At 48.6% G+C, this 20,694-nt stretch overlaps 1 protein-coding gene across 1 annotated transcript; it reads right to left on the bottom strand.

The window, feature by feature from the left end:
- Positions 1 to 2,932: 2,932 nt before the first annotated feature.
- On the bottom strand, positions 2,933 to 20,600 carry Mtrr (5-methyltetrahydrofolate-homocysteine methyltransferase reductase). The gene is given in 16 exon segments (XM_038323205.1): positions 2,933 to 3,821; positions 6,091 to 6,273; positions 6,371 to 6,463; positions 7,822 to 7,940; positions 8,710 to 8,896; positions 10,078 to 10,120; positions 11,475 to 11,655; positions 12,818 to 12,906; positions 13,630 to 13,783; positions 14,927 to 15,049; positions 16,349 to 16,474; positions 16,476 to 16,722; positions 17,688 to 17,805; positions 18,791 to 18,944; positions 19,479 to 19,631; positions 20,536 to 20,600. Coding segments are annotated over 15 exon segments (2,091 nt in total). The 5' UTR covers positions 19,608 to 19,631; positions 20,536 to 20,600; the 3' UTR covers positions 2,933 to 3,676.
- Between the last annotated feature and the right edge of the window lie 94 nt (positions 20,601 to 20,694).

Below are 20,694 nucleotides of genomic sequence, written 5' to 3'. Positions count from 1 at the left end.
TTAGACTAAAAATCCTGACCATGGAGCCATGTCTGCGTCTTTTTGGAGGCCTGTTCTCTTCTCAGAGCTACAGAGGGCCAACACTTTTATTGATCTTATGCATTCCTGCCAAATTAACTGATTGAGAACAGTAGTTTGCAGACCTCCAAAAACAATTGACAATCATATAAATGACAGCATGAATGACAATTATACTTTCCATTTTTGGTATTAGTTTTTCTTTCTTTTTCTTGATATATTCCTATGATCAAGACTCTTGCTACAAAAGATGAAGCCAGGATGGGAGACATTCTTGTTCTACTCCATATCTTAGAAACGGGTGGATCATAAACCAGACTAAGGCTGTTCCTAACTTCCTGATAATTTTGGTTAAGAATATTGAACTTTATTTTAAAATATTCTGCATCTATTTGAAGCATCCTGCCAAAAATGTAGCTTTTATTAAGGAAAATTTTATTGAAACACAATTCTATCCCTTTATAGCTGTTTTTATGCATTGGGATAGTTGTGGCAGAGACCCAAGGGTGTGCAGAGGCTAGGAATTTCCTCAGTCACTTGGGTAAGAGGACCATTTCCCCTCCTTGTAAATATGTGTTACTCCTGGGTCATGTATGTGCACACGTGTATACATGTGTGTACATGTGCATGTGTTAAGTCAGCTTCACTTAGCCATCTGAATGTATACACTGCACACTTTACATCTGGCCATTGAACGTTCTACTGCATCTACAAATCCCAGTGCCGTGCCATGCTGCCTTCATCCAACATGTGTGAGAATGTTCATGGAACAGTTTGTCAGGGCCAACTTTAAATTTCATGGATCTCTTCCAGTCACAAGTGTCTCTAAGTGGTCTGACATAGGTGTTGGGAACCCAGCTTGGGTCCTTTGCAAGAGCAGTAAGTACCTCTTGAGGGGGTCCTGGGTCTTCTCGCCAGCCTCCACTAAAGCCATAAGGTCTCTAACTAGGTAGACACAGGTACCCAAGTGCTGTAACTTGTATTTTATCATGCCCCACAAAAGTTACAGGACAGAAAGCTAATTATATTCTATTTTTTTGTTTTGGTGAGTTGCATTTTTTAAAGGGAATATCTCTGATTTATCTAAAATTTCAAGTTGTGGGCATAAAAATGTTGTTTTTCTAGTCATTTTTATGCATTTGCAGGATCTACACATAGTGACATCTTGTATTCTAGTTGTGAAAATTGACTTTTAACTATTGTGAAACCTTATTGACTGCACACATATTAATAAGCTGGGTTCTCTCACTGACTCTGAAATTCCTTGGAAAATATCTTTAGTAGAATTTCTGCCTTTTATCTCACCTAAACCCGATTTTTTTTTTTTTTTTTTTTTTTTGGTTGGCATGGTGCGGCCTCTGTGCAGTTTCCTCTGTGCCATGACACGGAATGGCAGCCGGTGTGTCTATCGAACAACCGCTCACTTGAACTGCTTGTTACAATCCCATTTTATACAAATACTGAAAACGAGTGCAGATTTGGTGACACACACACCTGTAATCCACTAGGGAGGCTGAGACTACAGCATAGCCGGTTTAAGCTCTTTCCATTCAATCTCCATGACAAGAGCCACAGTAAGCCCCTTGGCTCTAGTGTAACTAAACGTGACAGCTTGTGTTGGTGCCACCACAAAAGTCAATGAGCAGAGATGGAAACTGAGTCTTTACGATGCACTTCAGTCTGTGCTGTGATCATGGGATTAAGAGGTTACAAAAGGTCCCTTACTAACACCAAACTGCACTGAACAGATTACAGCATACCTCACCCCTCCCTAAACAAGGTTTAAGACTCTCCAGCAAGGCTTGGGACGTGCTGAAGGCTGACCTCTAAGATGGCACTGTCTGCCTTCTGGCCCAAGTACCACTCATCCAGAAAGCCCAACCCCAATGCCAGCAAGGGCTCATGTTGGTGCACACTTCCTCCAACGTGGGGCACCTAGAGTCAGCGCTGGGATTTCACTGAGCTCACACAGCAGGCTGCTGGAAGTTTTATCCCTTACTGTTCACGGTTTCAACAACAACAACAAAAAAATCTGTGTGGTTGTATCTCATTATCACCAGCCAACAAGGCTGTGGGGAGCATTGGGTAACAGAAAACCCAGAATCTCTTACCTCACAGGACCCAGAGGGAGCCTAGGTATCCTATCCAGAGATTTAGACTTGATTGTTTTCAACGGCAGCTATAGCAAACTGTCCCTCGGTTTTGCTGTTGGAGCTGTCAGTTTGTGGTCATGAGTTCTATAGCATGGGGCAGGTGGGCACTGCTCTTTCTGCCTTTCTGTTCTGCCTCAGCCTCCTGTGACCGATGCATACAACCCCCAAATGTCACAGGGCACATAACAGTATTTGGTGGTGTTTTCCTAGCCCCCATTTTTTTAATTGCACATAAAATATGCAATAGAGAAAATACACTATGTAAGATGAGAAAAGTAGAGAAAGCCACAAGGTTTCACCAAGGTTGACATTATTATACTTGCTTTTTCAGATCTTAATTCTCACAATGACCAAGGAACACTTCACCAGGTATGGACTGGCTTCAAATGTTGCACTATTAAATAAGACAATATACCAGATGGAGAAAGTTTATCATACCTGCACTAGTTATACTGAGTCAGCTGACAGGACCTAGGACAGTTTGGAGACACATCCCGGGTAGGCCTGTGAGAGGTTATCTGGGTTGGGCTAACTGCAGTGGAAAGACCCACACTAAATGTTGGCAGACCCGCGCCATGGGTGGGGCTCCAGAGTGTATGGAAGAAGACAGCTGGGCCCAGGCAGTCTTCTCCTTGACTGTGGACGTGACATGACCTCCTCCTCCAGCTTCTGCCCATGAGCTCCCCACCGTCGCGCACTGCACACCGGACTGAGCTAACATACCCCTCCTCAAGTCGCTGAGTCCCACAGCACACAACTGCTACAGAGCCTTTCATACGCTTTATTTTCATAACTTCCGAGAGAATCTGGAATCAGAAATCTAACTGGAGTATTTTAAGGCTAGGATACAATCTGAGTGTATCATGGAAATAAAATCAGTTTTGGGAAACCCCAACTGGACAGGAATCTACGAGAAGACAGGGCGCAGCATGACAGCAACGTGCACATGTCTCCTGGCGGGGGGGGGGGCAGGCAAACGCCCGAGCTACAGAGCATTGCACATAACCAGGAAGAGATAGGCAGAGTACAAATATATTCAAAATAGATGTCTAGTAGCATAAAACCCTTACTTTATAAGGATGACCATAAAATTAAAATATTTTATCAGAAATATAGTTTTGATAATAAACCACAATTAAATAATTATATAAGCATCCAAAAAGTATGCTTTACATCTAATTTAAATATTACCAGCATGAGTATTGTGTATTCTGCATAGAGAGCTAACATAGCCACAGTTTTCCATGATGTGCACAGGTGTGGGCGAGCCATCGGCCACCTGTCCTCCTGTGGGGCCCATGTGTGAGGAGACTGTCCTCTCCACCCCCACAGTGCGGTGCTGGGTGGGGCCACAGGGGAGGAGTGGAGACCACCCGAGAGACTGCACCAGACTCTTAAGTGATCCGTTCCCTACCCAACCCCCTCCAAGAAATAGTCAAAAAATTTTACACTCAGCTTCAGTAAAATTGTCTTTTGGCATTTTAAGGGGAAAAATGTCTTCTGGTTTATGACCAAATATCCTGGAGGTATCGCTTCTCTTGCTTTAACGCTGCTAGAGTTTTCATTGCCTCCAGCTTGCTCACTCCGGCCTCTTTGCTCACGATTTCCACAAGGGCGTCGTTCACATCTCTAGCCATATTCTTGGCATCTCTAGAAAACGAAACAGCATGCTTTATTCACCAAACAGGAACTCCTCTTTAAACCAAGTCCTCTTTATTAATTAATCGCATACCTAGTTCCCTCTGACCCTGACATCTTTGCTTTTTCCTCATTTCTCAGAATGTTTCCCACAGATATCCAGCTTCACTGACCCCAGGCCAAGTCTTCACCCAGGGTGACCACTCTACATAGAGCTGGCCACATGGCTCCACGGTTCACCGCCCCCCTAGAGCAGCCCGGGGAGGGAAGGCCAGCTCTGGATCACCTGTCTGACCCCTGCCCTCTCCCACAGCGCAGAGCAGACCTGCTCGCTCTCATCCTCCCAAGCCTTCGTGCACACAAAGTGAGAGACCCTTCACCAAGGACGGGTCTTAGCTCCTGAAGGCAGGGGAGGCACCATCTCGTGTGTCACTGTCCCTTGCTAACTCCATGTTAATGAAGCACTGCTTCCAGGCCTCTCCCACAATGGCTGCTGAGGTCAGGCAGTAGGCCTCACTTCTCCTCGTATCTCCCAATGCCTGGACAGTGCAGGCACTCAGCACGTGCTCCAATGTTGGATGAAGAAATAAGACAGGACGTGATGTCTGGAATACGGCCCGTCCTGTCAGCTGACCACCAGGAGGGAAACTGTGCCATCTTTCTCATTCCTCATCTTTGCCTCAGCCACTCCGGAGCATCGATGCCCATGGCCCGACCTTCTGCCACATCTCAGGTCCTCTCTCCTTCACCTCACTTGAGTGGCAGCTGGCTCCGACAGGCTCTTCCTCCCTCAGTGTTCTCTGCTCCTGCCTGCTTCACTAGTGACTCAGCCTTCGTCCCTGAAGCTGCTCATGTTCTCTAGGAAGGGCTGGGTGACTGGAAGGAGCTATGCAGGGGAGGATTGAAGAGTCTGCAGATAGCCTAGCCACGTTAGCTCCACAGCTGGCTCATCTGTGTAATTAGCTGCCCCTGCTACTTCAGTCTCAATGAGACCAAAATGTCCTCTGCAAACACGGAGATCAAGAACTTCAACAAAAGCTAAATGAAAACATAAACAGAGTGTGTGGAGTCTGCAGTGTTCTGCAGGTGAGAGCCAGAAACTATCAGGGTTATGAAATCATCTGGACGGCAAAAGACAGCCTTGAAAAGCTGAATTAGTCAGGATTTCATCTTTGGCATCATAGTTAAAAAGCCTAAGAAAAGCTTGGCTAACTGAAGATGGCAAAGGCTCAGGGTGCCTTAGGATAAAAGTAAAATTTCTTATTTCAAAATTTCCTTTTATCTAGCTGAAAGTTTTAGAGTCAAGTTTTGAAATGTAGTTTCTACATGGCGATTTGAGTTGTTGGGACAGACACTGCACAGGATGTACATAAAGCTTAGCGCTAAGAGCGACCCGGGTCTTCTGCCTCCTGACCACCACAAAAGACCCTGGAGAAAATGGATGCTAATCTGAGTGGCATTCTCAGAGTCAAATCCTACTTTCTTCTTGCTGGCTTAGTGCTGCAAGTCACAAATGCTTTCTACACAACAAAATCTATGTGAGATTTCAATTTAAGTGACTGAAGTTTTCTTTTGAGACAGGTTCTCTGTGTAACCACTTTGGCTGTCCAGGAACTCGCTCTGTAGACCAGGCTGACCTCAAACTCACAGAAATCCACCTGCCTCTGCCTCCTAAAAGTAGGGATTAAAGGTGTGTGCCAACACCGCCTGGTGTGATTAGGTTTCAACGTGAATTTTCAGATGGTGAAAACATGTACCCAGAGTAAAGCATTCTCCAGGGCAGGGGCCAGCACTCACACTGCTTCCCTGGAAAGAAACTCTGGCTGTTAAGTGTGCGCTAGGCTTAGTTATTCGCTGTGTGCTTATGTGGGAGGTAGGTGAAAACTCAGTGACTGTCACACTCGTCCCTGCCCCCCATCCACAGCAGCAGTGACTGTCACACTCGTCCCTGCCCCCCCCAATCCGTCCACAGCAGCAGTGACTGACTGTCACACTCGTCCCTGTCCCCCCCAATCCGTCCACAGCAGCAGTGACTGTCACACTCTTCCCTGCCCCCCCATCCACAGCAGCAGTGACTGTCACACTCGTCCCTGTCCCCCCCTCCGTCCACAGCAGCAGTGACTGTCATGCTCTTCCCTGCCCCCCCATCCCCAGCAGCAGTGACTGTCACACTCTTCCCTGTCCCCTCGATCTGTCCCCAGCAGCAGTGACTGTCATGCTCTTCCCTGGCCCCTCGATCTGTCCACAGCAGCAGAACTGCCTTTTCCACCTGACCACGTACCCACACACGTAAATGCAGCCGTTCTCCTGGAGGAGGGTCCTGGCCACCTGCTGGCTGTGACGCTGGAGGTTGTCCTGCACATACTTTGCTGGGGCCTCCTCCCCCTCTGGGGGGGCATCTCTCGAGAAGGAGACCTTCAGGTGAGTCAAGACCCCAATCTTGAGGAAACGCCTGAGCTCCTCTCTGCGACATAACACAGCATGGTCACAGAAAGGTAGTGGCTTAAAGATGACCAAGTCTGCACATCACAACCGTCCAGATACAACAGACGCGCGTGTACCTGAACAAATAGTCTCTGTCCTTATGTCTGCAGCCAAAAAACAGCCACATTGCTCCAAAATTCCCATCTGGGTGCTGTTCTTGGAGTTTCTCTCTAAGACAAAAAGACAATGTTTGATACAGTGAGCACATGAACTAATATCTTATCAGGAAGTATCGCCAAGCAGCAGGTCTGTAAAACCCACCTTCACACTGTATCAGCGCTTGCTATGTCTGGATATTATCTGGGATTATATGCCACAGCACGCAGGACTGACCCTGGGCTCTTGCTCACACTGAGCAGACATCCTAACAAATTACACACCAGTCCTCCTTTAGAGAGTAACTCTCGGAACTTCAGGTGCTAAAGGCTTGGTTCTGAGAGGGGACCCGGTAGGTGGCAGAGGTTTAAGAGGTAGAACACTTAACACAGCCTCTCGTTAACCGGGGATGTAACCCCAAAGGAGGTCATGGGGCCCCTGCCATGCACTCTCTTTGGCTCCAGGTCACGAAGTGCTGTGGGATAAATGTCCTTGTAATCTGTAAAGATTTGTCACTTGTATTGATTTAATAAAGCACTGATTGGCCAGTAGTCAGGCAGGAAGTAGAGGTGGAGTGACCAGAACAGGAAAATTCTGGGAAGAGGAAATGCTCAGTCTGCGGTCACCACTGAGAAACAGAGGAAGCAAGATGAGAATGTTGCACTGATTGAGGTACCAAGCCACGTGGCTAAACATAGATAAGAATTATGGGTTAATTTAAGTTGTAAGAGTTAGTTAATAATAGCCCTGAGCTAGCAGGCCAGTTTCTAATTGAGATAAGCATCTGTGTGTTTGTAGCTGAATGGCTGAGGGACCAGGTGGGACAGAAACTTCTGTCTACAATGGAGTGTGTGATTTGCTTCACCACACTTCAATATTGTGCTGTCTCAGCATCAGCCCACACAGAGGAGCCAATGGACGGGTGAGCACAGCATGAGGGAGTTGATAGCTTGGTCACTGTCACCACAGGCGGTGAGAGTTAGGGCCTGAAGAACAGAGCTTGAGGAAGAAGAGAGAAGCCAGATCAGTCCGCTCTACCACATTGCTCTTCTAGATCCCCCCTAGGCCACTCTTCTAGTCTGGGCTAGCTTTAGACAGCCGCTACAGGTGTACCTGCGAATACTGACCCAGCTCAGGACAGGGACAGCTATACCCGCCACAGCACAAAGGTGTGCCTTAAATTTCTCCCCAAGGACATATGCTATAATCCACAGCAGAGATGAACACGCAGAGTGACAGCTAGAAATGTCGCCATACACAGGGAAGCTCCAGACTTGGAGCAGAGACTGAAAAACACCTTCCCCACTGGAACAAATAACTGACAGTAGATGAAAACCTTTTAAGGTAAAAATTTCACGACCAACACCCACTATTCTAACATGACTGAAGACAAAATGTGTGCTGTCTCCACCCGAGGACAAGGAACACACACCTGTGCTGGAGGAAGCCAATGAAGGGTGCTACGCCAGTTCCTGGGCCCACCATCATGATGGGGGCCGAAGGGTCATCTGGTAAGCGGAAAGAAGGTGTTGCTCGAGGAGAGATCAATATCTGGAATATTGAACCGGCTTTGGTGAGTGCAAAGACAACCCAGGCGAGCACGGACGAGCACGTAACTGAGCTCGTGAGGGTGCGTAGGTGTCAACTCCTCTCGGAGAAGCAGCACTCGGTCACACAGCAGCGCCAGACCCGACTAGAGCCTTGAACACGTCTCGTATGACAGAGGAAGAAGGAACAGTTTGTTTTGTAAGTATTTCCTTTTCTACTCATATCAAAAGTGCTTTTACTTAGCAGACTTTTTCACCTGTGAGTTAAAAGCATTAGCTATGGAATAAGTGACTAGGAAGGCAGGCTAAGAAGTGTAAACACAAGCAGCCCCCAGGGTAGGACTTGTTGGAGCTGATGGCTGGGGGGGTCAGTTTTCTCCGAGTCTGTGGCCACCGGTATGTCCCGGTGCCCAGTGGACGGGTCTACACTCAGCATATGGAGAGCACTAACTGAACTCAGTAACTTAAAGTAAATGAATGAATCAGGACACGAGCTGGGATGGAGTGTGAATGGGGGTGTCCCGGGGGAAGCTGGAGTAGGGGTGCAGGGTAGCTACGATCAGGATACATAGTAAGATCATACCACTACCCAGCTGGGACACAGCACTGGGAGACATCGCTGCCCACAGTCAAGGGCAGTCACAGAAATGCATTCTTTTCCACACACGCGAGGAGCAACAACAGACAATGACAGCTGCATGTTTAACATGTGACAGTGCCCAGTCAGGTGAGAGCAGAGCTCAGGCCGAGCTGAGTTCACACCGTCCTAGTACCTCAGGAGCCAGGGCATCAGGGCGGTCTGTGTGCGGAGCTTCCGTGTTTGGCTGAAGGAATGGCGCGACCAATGTGGCCAACCAGCCTGTGCACACCCCCTTCCGCGGTGCGGCCGCTGTGGTGGGGGACGGACACTCCAGGATGTTAAACACGAAGTGAAGCTTGTCGGGATGGAGTAAGCTCGAGCTGCAACGACACAGGAACGGATGCTGCTGTCTCACTGTGCTGGGAGAATGGGGGCTCCAATCCACCATGACGCCGCCCTAGACAAGAGCCATCTTAACCCCTGCTTCCGCATGGTGAGGTCTTTCAGGAAAGGCTCCAGTTCTATCTAGGAAGTGAGATGCCCCAAGGCTCTTCCTTCAAGATTCTCTACTCAGTATTTACCCGACTGAGTTTATTACTGTGCCAATGACAGGGGACAAATGCACTGGGTATTATTTATAAAGCTGACAGGTATGAAAGTGAAGAAACCACCAGGAGAACTTCACCAACCTCAGTCCGTGCTGTACTATGTAAGAATGGAGGGTGAACGCGCTCCCACAGCACCCCTGCTGCAGGGGCAGGGGCAGGGGCAGGGCATTGGAAGGGCCAGGCTAGCACTCACTCTGCCAGCTCCTCAGCTGCCCAGGGATGGTGAGACCTCAGCCTACTGCCTTAAACGGGAACATGGATTGTCAGGCACAAACTCCCAGGGTACAGAAGTCCTGGGCTCTTCAGATTGCACTGTACTGTGTGTAGACCATGCCTACACCGTGTCTATACTGTACTCTACAACACGCCTACACCGTGCCTACACCATGTCTACACTGTGCCTACACTGTGCCTATACCATGTCTACACCGTGCCTACACCGTGCCTACACCATGTCTACACCATGCCTACACCATGTCTACACCGTGTCTACACCATGTCTACATCATGTTCTACACTGTGTCTACACCATGTCTACACCATGCTCTACACCGTGTCTACACCATGTCTACACCGTGTCTACACCATGTCTACACCATGCTCTACACCGTGCCTACACCTTGTCTACACCGTGCCTACACCATGTCTACACCATGCCTACACCATGTCTACACCATGCCTACACCATGTCTACACCATGCCTACACCATGTCTACACCGTGTCTACACCATGTCTACATCATGTTCTACACTGTGTCTACACCATGTCTACACCATGCTCTACACCGTGTCTACACCGTGTCTGCACCGTGTCTACACCATGCCTACACCGTGCTCTACACTATGCTCTAGAGAGCAGGGGCGTATGCAGCACCTGGCCCGGTCACTAGTGATCTGAAGTTCCCGTGTGGCAGGACTTAGGAACTGTGCGTCGTGTTAGTAAGTGTTCATACCTCGCACATGAGTACGGCCGAGGCTGGAGTCTGGGCAGCTGTTCTAAAAAGTAAAAATAGGCAATTAACTCAGGCACAGAACAGAACCCAGGCCTATACTGAACTTTCTTATTTACAATATCCAAAACAAGATGTTCTCTTTTAAAGGATTTTATAGCACATGGCCCACTGATCCCTCCCCCCACGCTGGTCTCAGGGACGAGGACATGAAGAAGAACGGAGCCATCAGTGGCCCTCAGCCAGCAGGCTCACTGCTTTCACGTGTCTACGGAGCTGCCGAAGAGACATGTCCCGGAGTTTCCAGATGGGAAATAAAGCCAAAGCCTCAAAAATATCAGTCAGCAATTTTAGAAAGTAGGAGCACGATGACCTTTCACTTCCTGTGTTTATATACGTGATAAAAACCAACTTCCTCAGAAGCCAGACGCTTCAAGATGCACAGGGACTTGTGGAAAAGCAACATAAACGACCCATATTTTAATTATCTGCTTACAAATTTTGTAATTTTTGTGAATAACAGGCTCTATTTTTAGTTTACTTGGGCAAAACTTTGAAATATTCCTTCTAAAACTGTTTAGTCTTAATAAAGCAGGTAAATAAAGTTCAGTAAAGAATTCATCTTAAGTTTTCCATAACACCACGAAGCCGAAAAGTACCAGCCAGCTGGCTTAGACATTGGAATGGGAGAGATGAGCCTTACATAGTGATTTCCCCCCCCCCCCCCCCCCCCCAAAATTTTTTTTTTGGGAGGAAAATAAGGGAAAAAAAATTACTAAGAAACCAAAGGAACACAAAGTCTAGCTAGAACAGGCCTCCAAGCGCCCCCTGCTGGCTCAACACGAGGACTACATACACATGTGACTGGTAAACAGCTCTGCTCCACTGTGGCAAACAAATGCAGGCAACTGAGAAAGGCTCACGGCCACCACGGAGTGTCAGTCTGTGTTACCAGGGCCCCCTTGCTCCTGACCTCCTGACTTCTGCATCTGGACGGGACTGTTTCTGCCTCCTACACAGGGCGCACGCTACACCCAGTTACACCACATTCTGATTGCTGAAATCACTCTCGCTCCGAACAGCTACTGCTCGATAAAACTCAGCTACACTACTTCACTGAAAAGAAAAAAACGAGAAAAGATGCTAAATTCTTTGAAAAAAAAAATCACAATTGGATAAATTAATAGAGAAGATGACAGTGACATTAATTACGGGAAAAAAAGGAAAAAAAAATCAGAATGTGTGAAAGAGGGAGGAACTGTGGCTTCCAGGAGGGAGCCCAAATGTCACTGTAACCGGTCACCCCCTTTTAGATGTGGCCACCCTGTATCTGCACAAAACCCACGGCGAGACACGAACGGCCAGCCTCCTTTACTGGAGCCCGGGCAGGGACGACTCACCGAGCAGCAGGCTGAGTGGAGGGTGGCAGGACGGGAAGGCGAGGAGGAGGTCCAGCAGGCAGACGCTGGCGTCTCGGACGAAGCGGTTGTAATCGGCGGTCCCCTGCTTACTGCACAGCTCCTGCAGCCTTCGCTTTTCAGCCGCGCTGCTGGTGCAGTCCACCAGGGCGCGCAGAAACGCCTGTGGAGAGAGGCCGGCAGTGAGCTGCTCTGTGGTCAGGGCTAGCTCTGTGAGTTCAAGCCAGTCACAGTTCTATCGCGAGACCTTGTCTTGAACGAATGAACGAATGACTAAGAAACGGAAGAGAGAGAACAAGCTGAAATAGCAGAAAACGTTTCAAGGCTTTAAAGTATAAATAATTTGAAGTTCCAAATATACTCGAAAAAATTTATTTTACACATATGTTCCAAACATGTGTGCAAAGACTACCATAGTACGGAAATGTCTATTTAGACATTTCCTCCACCATGGAAAATCTCCAAACATGTTCATGATCAAGCCAATGAATATGATGCGTACATTAAAAAACCCTCCGTCTTTCCACACCAGAGCACGTGGACTTGATGTGGGACAGGAATTAGATTCCAGAATTAAACTCCAAGGGTGTGATTATAAAACTCTGACATCTGATGTCACATCCACACAGATATTTTACACACAGCATATTTTGTATAGTAAAGAAAATATATTTACATATACTTTGTAAAACTTAAAAAGCAGGTAAAGTTAAAGCCAAACTGAATTAATTAAACGTAGAAAGTTCTCATCAAAATGAATTCTGTGTCTAAGACTCTAAGGCGGTTTACTACCCAAGACCAGCAGTGCGTAGGCACCCGCTCAACGGGACAGAAGCCTGTCTTGTATTAGCACTGTCGGCCTGCTCAGATGGTTCCCGTCCAGCACAGCAGTTTAGGAAAAAAATAGCTGCAAGCATTTGAAATACAGTTCCCGATGTAATACTGACCTCTAGTGGCTCAGTCTATCCTAAAATCCCTCTACAGTCAAAAGACGCCGCCAAACCCTTCCAGCTCCCAAAGATTCCCACTCAGCAGTAACCCAGCAGCACCATACAGATCTGCTGTCACACAGCAGGTGATGGAGACGGGGAGAGCCCTGCACTCTCAGAAGCGTCCTGGAGAGGGGCGCAGTGCAGCCCAGGCTGTCGCTGTTACTGTGTGACATTAATGCCAGGTGATAGGGCAGCTGAAGGAGATCCGTTTCCAAGACATTAGAAAGACACCTGAACTATCTCTTATAGCTCTAAGAGGCAGGTATCAGGCTCATCCAAAAGTCCTAAACGCGCTGCATGTCTTCTGAGTCACTCAGGGACAAAGAGAAATACCTTTTTAGGAACCGCCCGTATTTCCAGACACCAGGTGAGGATGAACTGGAGGGAGCGGCCCTCGGGCACATGCTGGGGTACAGCAGCTCCTGGTAGATGAGGCAGAGAAAAGACACAGCCACAAACACATCGTTACAACAGCTCTGCTGAGACAGTTTCCAGAGCTACCCCATGCGATGTTGAGGCAAAGTTCAAGAAGGCACTGGCAGAAACAAATACGTCAGGCAGAAACAGCCACTTCACAGAAGTAAAAGAACGACAAATTCAAAATGTACCAAATAAAAACTATCTAAGCAGAGTGAAAAAGATGACCATGTTCCAGGAAAATTAAAAGTAATCTCAGTGGCTGGAGAGATGGCTCAGTTATTAAGCATGCCAGCTGTTCTTCTAGAGGACCCCAGTTCAGTTCCCACACCCACACGCCTGTAACTCTAGCTCCAGGCATCCAGCACCCCTTTCTGGCCTTGATCAGGCACCAGCACACACACACCCCAAAATAAAAATAACTCTTTTTAAAAAACAGGAACTTAGGACTGAATAAGTTCAAGATTATGTGCAAGTAATATTAGTATTTTAAGTAATAAAACAACTTCTCTTATTTACAGCAAATTATTTTTATATAATAACATATGATCATGAGAAGTAAACACAATGGGAGTTTCACATACGGGCTCTGGGCTCCTTCCACACCCACTAGTGAGCGTTGCCACATACTGCTCACTGCAAATAAGAGCAGCACCGAGGAGCAGCCAGCCCTGGAGTCGCTGGTGCTCGTGCATGTGCGTGTGCGGTCACAGGCAGAGCCATCTCACCTCTCTTCTTGGTGTCCGTCTTAACTGTCAGGATGACACGGTGCTCTCGTTTGTCAGTCAGCTGCAGCCTGTGGAGCAGACCTGCAACCTCAGAGTCACTGTTTGGACAGATCACATTGAAGGAATCGCCAGGTTGGTGGGAAAACTCAGTTTTCTAGAGAAGGACCAAGGCGAAACTGAGTGAGTCCACTCATCCAACAAACACACTTTTACTAGAAAAGACCAGGGCGGTGTGCTGTATGTGCCGGTGCACACCCTCGATCCCATCACGGGGGAGCCACAGGCCAGCCTGGTTGTCAGAGTACGACACCACCTTAAACAAAGCAAACAAAACTATGTGGCAGGGGCGTGGGGTAGGGTGGGGGCAGAAAGCTCTAGCCAGTGAGTTTGTAGGGCAAAGTTTAGATTCCCAGGATTCACATAAATGCTGGCTGAGTGTGTGCCACCTGAAAAACTAGCCTTTGAGGGTGGGAGACAAGGTATGCACACCCCACACCCAGCCATCCTGGAGAGCTCTGGGTATGACTGAGACACGCTGCTTCAGTGACTGGAATAGAGAGTATCGCAGGAACATTCCTAACATCACCTTCTATCTCTCGCAGGCCTGTGTGCATGCACACACGTACACACACGTACACACACCCCACTGTATTTAACAGATACATGGACTTTCTCACTAGCACAGACACAATGCGGTAAGTTTGCTGTCTGTCATTTCCTTTTCTATCAGAAGCCTCTACCGAATGTTCACAGACACTATGAAGTGTCTGATTTTCCTGGGACTTTGCCTCTTGGGACGTTCTTCAAGATAAAGGGCTGACTTAACAACTAAAACAACCCTCAGCGAGCGCATGCAGATGGACCCTCGGATGGGCGTCAAATGGCCACGTACAGCCCCGACACCATGGGCGAAGAGTCTCCGCAGACCAGGAAGCTGCTCTGAGGAGCTGGTGCTTCCCTGACCATCTACTCTGAGCTTTATTTCTGCCTCGCGGGCTAATCCTAGGTGAACAGTGTCCTTCCGCTGGCCTGACGCAGGTGAAATGCCGCCTGGATCCCACTGCTCCCTCCTGGCTGTGGTCAAGGTGCGACGCTCTGCTCTGCCAGAGCCAGCCACGCCTCATCTCACTTCTGCTCTGAAGTAAAGGAGAGGGGCTTGGAGAAAACGACAGGTCAGGAATAAAATGGCCAGGCCCTGCCAGAGGCACCTCCTCCTGGGTGTAGTAATCAAGCGCCCAAAGGGCCCACGTGTCTTCACGATACAACAGTGTTGAGAAAGAACTCCCTAACAACTTACTGAAATGTCCAGTTCCAACAGCAGCGTGGTCTTCACGGCATCATTTGAAGTCAGCTGAATGGCTTTGGAAATTGGGACTTGAAAAACTGGATCCTCCAAAGTCACAGATGCCCGGCTTTCCTCCTTGAGAAACAAACGGGATGAAATATAACGGGATGCAACCCCCAGAACCACATTAGAAGTCCAGACATGGTGGCATGCACCTGTCAGACAGGCAGAGTCCTGGGACCAGTGGGGCAGTCGGCCAAGCCTACTGGTGAGCAGGCCTGATGGAGGAAGGGAACTCCTAGTTTCAGTTATTTCAGAGGTGCTTGTGACCAGTAGCCCTGCAAAGAGAGCACAGGTCTTAGGAAAGTGCACAGAAACCTAGTTCTTTGTGATGTCTTCCAGGTCCTTTCCTAACTTGATTTTCTTATATTTAACATCTTAACAAATGAAAGCCAGCAAATTTTGGACAACTGGACATATGGGAAGGCTGAGGAAAGTCAGAGCGGAAGCCAGAGCTCCAGTGGGGGAACTCTGGAATGTGACCCTTGGAAGAACTGCCACCAGCACCAGCTTAGTCCTCACCTCAGCCTGTGGCGGTCACAGCCTGTTTCAGCCACCTCCCCTTCAGTGCAGTCCAAATCCCAGGGCTACGACGGCCATAAACCCAGCCTGTGTCCCAGTACCAGACAATCACTAAGAACCAGTCCTCTTTTCAAAAATCCCAAGGGAGGCTGAGGCCTCTGCTGAGAATGGACCACAGCTCAGCTCCTCACTGTGTCTCCCACTTTTACCCTCCAGCCACACACAACTGCCAAGAAGAGCATCTCACAGTGTGACTCTCGCCATCAGTGACCTTTAGTGCGAGAGAAGCTCCCGCAGGCTGCTAGGACAGGAGTCTGCAGGCTGGACACCCATCGGGGTGACCAGAACCTCTGCACTGTGACAGGCGGAAGGCAGGGGTGCAGCACAGACAGCAATGCAAACGCAGAGTCGGGGAGCCCAACAACAAAAGCTGGGGGGTATGGACGAGAAGGGGTGCTGAGGTTCTGTCCTGCAGGGCCAGACGAACTCAGAGCTCCCGAGAGAGGACGTGAGCAGGCCGAGGACTCAGCCACTGAAAGCGAAGACAGAGCAAGAGAGGCGCCATGCAAGGCTACGTCAGGGATGGAAATAAGACTTCTGCAACATCAAGCCCCTTGTGACAGAGAGGGGCCTAGCTTTGCTGGAAGGGTCTTCTCTGCAGGCCTCTGGTGAGCACTTCTCACAGAAGCAGCTACAGACGGCACATGGCACAATGGCATGGCCGCTGCAGAACTGTTGTTATAGCCGGAGACGCTGCACCCGGTCCGCGAGTCTCGGACCCCTGTCCTGATGTCACAAACAAGCACTAAGCAAGAACTCACAGTGAGTGGCATCGTAAAGTAAATCTCTCACCTGGCCAGGCGACTCCTGAAGATGCACCTCCAAATACTCAGGGGGCAAAGCTGGAATACTCAGAGAGGCTTGTGAGAGTGGGGGAACTGAGCAGACGAGCGAGGACTCAAAGTCTTCGATCAAAGCACTTGTCTGACTCCGTTTGTTTCATTTGTCCCCAAACCTCAGGGTCCCTTTTGTCCGCATCCTCTAACCTCAGACATTCGACTTGCGACTGGACGTGGAGCAGCTGCGGCCCCACGGCAGTGTCCGAGGGGGCGTCTGCTGGACGTGGGGGTGCCTCCCTCATCTCCTCTTGTTCTCTGAGCGTCTTAAAGAGCGTTGTGAGGGCAGCCCAGAGTCCGGCAATCCACGGCTCAACCACGAGCTCTAAACTGTATGTGACACAGGGGAAGAAACCAAAGGCCTAAGTTGTGCATTTGAGCACAACGGTGAAATAACAAGTGGCCTGTCCACTCGGCAGAGTACCAAGCTCACAAAAAGACAGCTCAAAATAAAGCCGCAGGACGAGCAAGTAATGTGGAAAATGATGGAAGGTTGTCACTGTGCGGGAACCGTGCATGAGACAGGACCCTTCCTAGCACTGCAGCTGAAGGCACTCACGGGAGACCAGGGCACCGTGCAGGATGAGGGGGAACGCAAGAAGTCCCTGCACACCCAGAAAAGGAGCAGGATGAGGGGGAACGCGAGAAGTCCCTGCACACCCAGAAAAGGAGCACTGCGAAGAGCGGGACATCGATGACGTCATTATTTCTACAGAAGGTCATTTACTGACACGCTGACTGGAAATCCATTCAGTGTTTTTACAGAATTAAAAACAAAACAAAACAAAACCCAAAAATGTGTACTCTCATCTGGCTACAATAGCGACAGAGAAAGGTCGGACAGCCGACTGTGGAAAGACCAGTGCTGTAGGCCTGGACAGACGCACGTCAGGTGGACTTGGACGGCTGTGCACAGGCTCAAGTGCTGTAGTCAGTGATGCTCGGCCTGAGGGCTCCTTCCGCTGGAGGAGATGCTAACAGGGCCCCTGGGAGCAGGGCAAAGAAAAGACATGCAGGCAATACCAACGTTGCCAGAAAAACGCTCACTCTTATAAATACTTCCATACTCTGAGACACATGTAACCTGCCGGACGCTTCCCTCTTTCCACTAACAGATACTGGGGGTGGAGGCAGGCCAATCAGGCTCCACTCATCTGACCTTCCTGAGTTCCAGTAAAATGAGATATAATGAGGCTCTCAGATGACCGTCAGTGCTAACCCAAGCCAAACATCTATAAGCTCACCAACTTCCACCATGTGAAAGTGTACTGGAAACAGACGTGCACTGTTCTTACCCTACACAGTCATCGGCATGTCCAGTGTCATAGAAATGCTGGGCTCCAAGCTCCTGTAGTCGTTTGTCGATCACTTTCCCTCCGTTGCAGAAGTATGTGTATTCCGAGTCACCCAAACCTAGAGAACCCAAATACTAAGTGCGTAATGTCTAAATACTATCCCGTACTCTGACATATACAGAAGAAATAATGTATACAGCCACATTTCCTTATTTTCTTCAGCAATGCCAAGCATGCAATGCTCCTCTACTGTACAGCATGAAAGCACCAGATAGGAACAAAACAAACTGGCACCTGGTCAAGGAAATACACATACTTAACATTTCTGCTTCCATGAATTAATGTAACAATGCATGAATCTGAAGAAATAGCTCAACTGGCTTTGAAATCAGGCTGTCACGCTTGGTGGCAAGCTATTTAACCTGCTGAGCCGTCTTGCTGGCCCTATGCTGGCCCTTCTGATCTATAACCTGTTTAAATTATGCTTTACAAAGCTCTAGACCATTTTCTTAACATGTGATGGATTTGACCATTGGCAAAGAGCTACTAACTACAGACAACAAAGTCTCACCTCTAGCAGGCCAAGTGAATACAAAGGTATTATTTTATTAATTAAGACTCCCCAGCTGGTTCCAATGTAGTAGGGACTGAAAACCACGGTTCTGAAGTTATATTCCTAGGGAACATACTCGGTTTTAGAGACCTGTTGTTTTCTTAAACAATTGAATATCCTAATGTTTGCTCCTTCAAGAATTCTACATTAGGTTTGCAGTGAGGCCTAGACACTAATATTCTGAAAATATTCCATTGCTACTGGAGAGGTTCTGCAGAGTGCTGAGGGTATAGCTGAGTAGTAACATGCTCTGCTAGGGTGTGAGGCTCTGGGATGGATGCCCAGATACACCCAGGACGAGTGAAGGAGAGAATCAGAACACTGCTTTGGAGTATAAGTTAGACTATCATTGACATTTCTAAATTTTTTATAGATATAATATTTACGTAAAAATAAAAGATACATGCAATCATATTTCATGGTTTTGAAAGATATATTCCTATATCAAAGCAATAACTGCAAATATTAAAAACAAAGCACAGTTCATTACCCAATAATCCATACCGCAGGTGGGCAAAGAAGTCTGTGGGCAGTGTCTTGTCGTTTATTTCTTTAACAAACTTGAGGGCTGTGTCGGGTGGATCTCCAGTTCCTGTGGTAGATACGACCATTACCAGAGGAGCAGTTTCCGTTCTCAGGTCATACTAAAACAAGGAGATCAAATCAGGATGCAGGATTGCACGAATTTGTGATCTAACACGCCGGCAAGAGCAAGACAAAGCAAACAGAAGCAACCAGCCCAGTTTCCTGTCTTCCTTCTTGCTGAGTTATTGCAACAAACACTAGTGACCAGTCCTGTGGCCAGGTGCAAAGGTCACTGCTGCTTTCATTCACGCTTGCTGATGAATGAAGCATACACCACCGTTACCGTTTATAGGCAGCGAGTATCTGTTTCAGTTTCTAAGATTTTCTAACCTAATCCAAATGTTTACATCCAAGTTTAAGACAGTATCTATCTGTTTCAGATTTTTTTTTAAACCTCATAGACATGTATACATCTAGGTTTAATCTCAGCTAGTTGGTAGGATGTTGCCAAGTTCAAGTTTTGCCTGAGCTACGGTGTGAGTTCAAGGCCGGCTTGGGTGAGTCCCCGTAACAAAAACATGGGGAGGGATGCATATAGAGCTTCATCTCACAGCACAGAGCACAGGAAAATCAGCAGGCACAGCTGCCCTTACCTTTCCCGACTCACTAACACAGTGAAGATCTGCAGCAAACCCGTGCGACACAGCCTGCTCACTTATCTCTTCCGCGATGGCCTTCGCCTGTCCTCGCTGAGTGGCGTACAGCAACAGAAACCTTCTCATCACCTCAGGTCATCTAGCGTGAGACTGAAAAGCCACCAAGGGGAGAAGGGGATTACTACTTAATGGAGCAGGTAACCGGCAGGTATTCATTTTACAGCAATCTTTACACTTGTTTCTTGGCATTGAGAGAAGTAAGACAGGAAGCATACAGAAGAGAGACTCTTAATCGCGGAGCTCAGAAATCCACTCCCGATTTCCAGCTACGTTTGGACCTTGCAAATGTCTTTCAGAGGTGCATACTTGTATGGAAGTGATCTGAACCTCAATTCTGCTCACTCGTAACCTGAATGATTACGAATGGCAAGGTGAAGGGCCGGACCAAAGTTCAAACACAGTGTCACTTACAAAGGTCTTCTTATTTCCTCCTTTTTCAAAACCCTAACTGCACAGCGTTCCCCTAAAATTGGGAGACTCCTCTTTCCTGCTGGATCCTATTCAAAGTACTGACCGTCATCAGAGTTCCCACCGCTAAATATAAATCAGCCATTAGTGTACACGGACTTGCACACGGGGACGGTATTTCTAAGCCACGCCCCACCTGGGAGATAACCAACAACCAAATTACGGAACATGAAGGGGAGTGGGATTCTATCTAGCGGCTAACCCCGAAAGGCTGTCAATCTGCAGGGAAAGGAGCCCACCACGGCTGTATTGCTCTTGGGGCTCATCTGCGGCGAGCCAGGACACAGGAGCTCACAGGTGACATTTGTTGGGACGCAGAGCTGACAGGACCCATGCATGCGTGACTCGCAACGCGACACGTGCGGGGCTGGCGGGGTTGCGGGGTAAAAGGTTGGCGAAGCAGCCTCCCTCCACCGTACCCCTGTCAGCCCCCGGCACCCCTGGAGACTCAGGGACCGCCATCCCCAGCGCTGCAGGCGACCGAAGCCCCGGCCCCCCCGCCCCCGCCTCCCCGGGCGGCTCGTACCTCCAGCCGCCGGACTCCCGCGCGGGACAACCGCCTGGGGACACTGCGCAACGCGCGTCCCAGGCTACCGACCCGCGCACCGCCTCCTCAGCACACACCGCTTGAAACGCCGGCGTACCTGGGCCAATCGCTGAGCGCCGGAATGTGGGCGGTGCCTCG

This window comes from Arvicola amphibius, chromosome 3, assembly GCF_903992535.2.
Source record: "Arvicola amphibius chromosome 3, mArvAmp1.2, whole genome shotgun sequence".
In the NCBI taxonomy this organism is placed as follows: domain Eukaryota; kingdom Metazoa; phylum Chordata; class Mammalia; order Rodentia; family Cricetidae; genus Arvicola; species Arvicola amphibius.
This window is presented reverse-complemented; position numbering and strand designations above follow the sequence as displayed.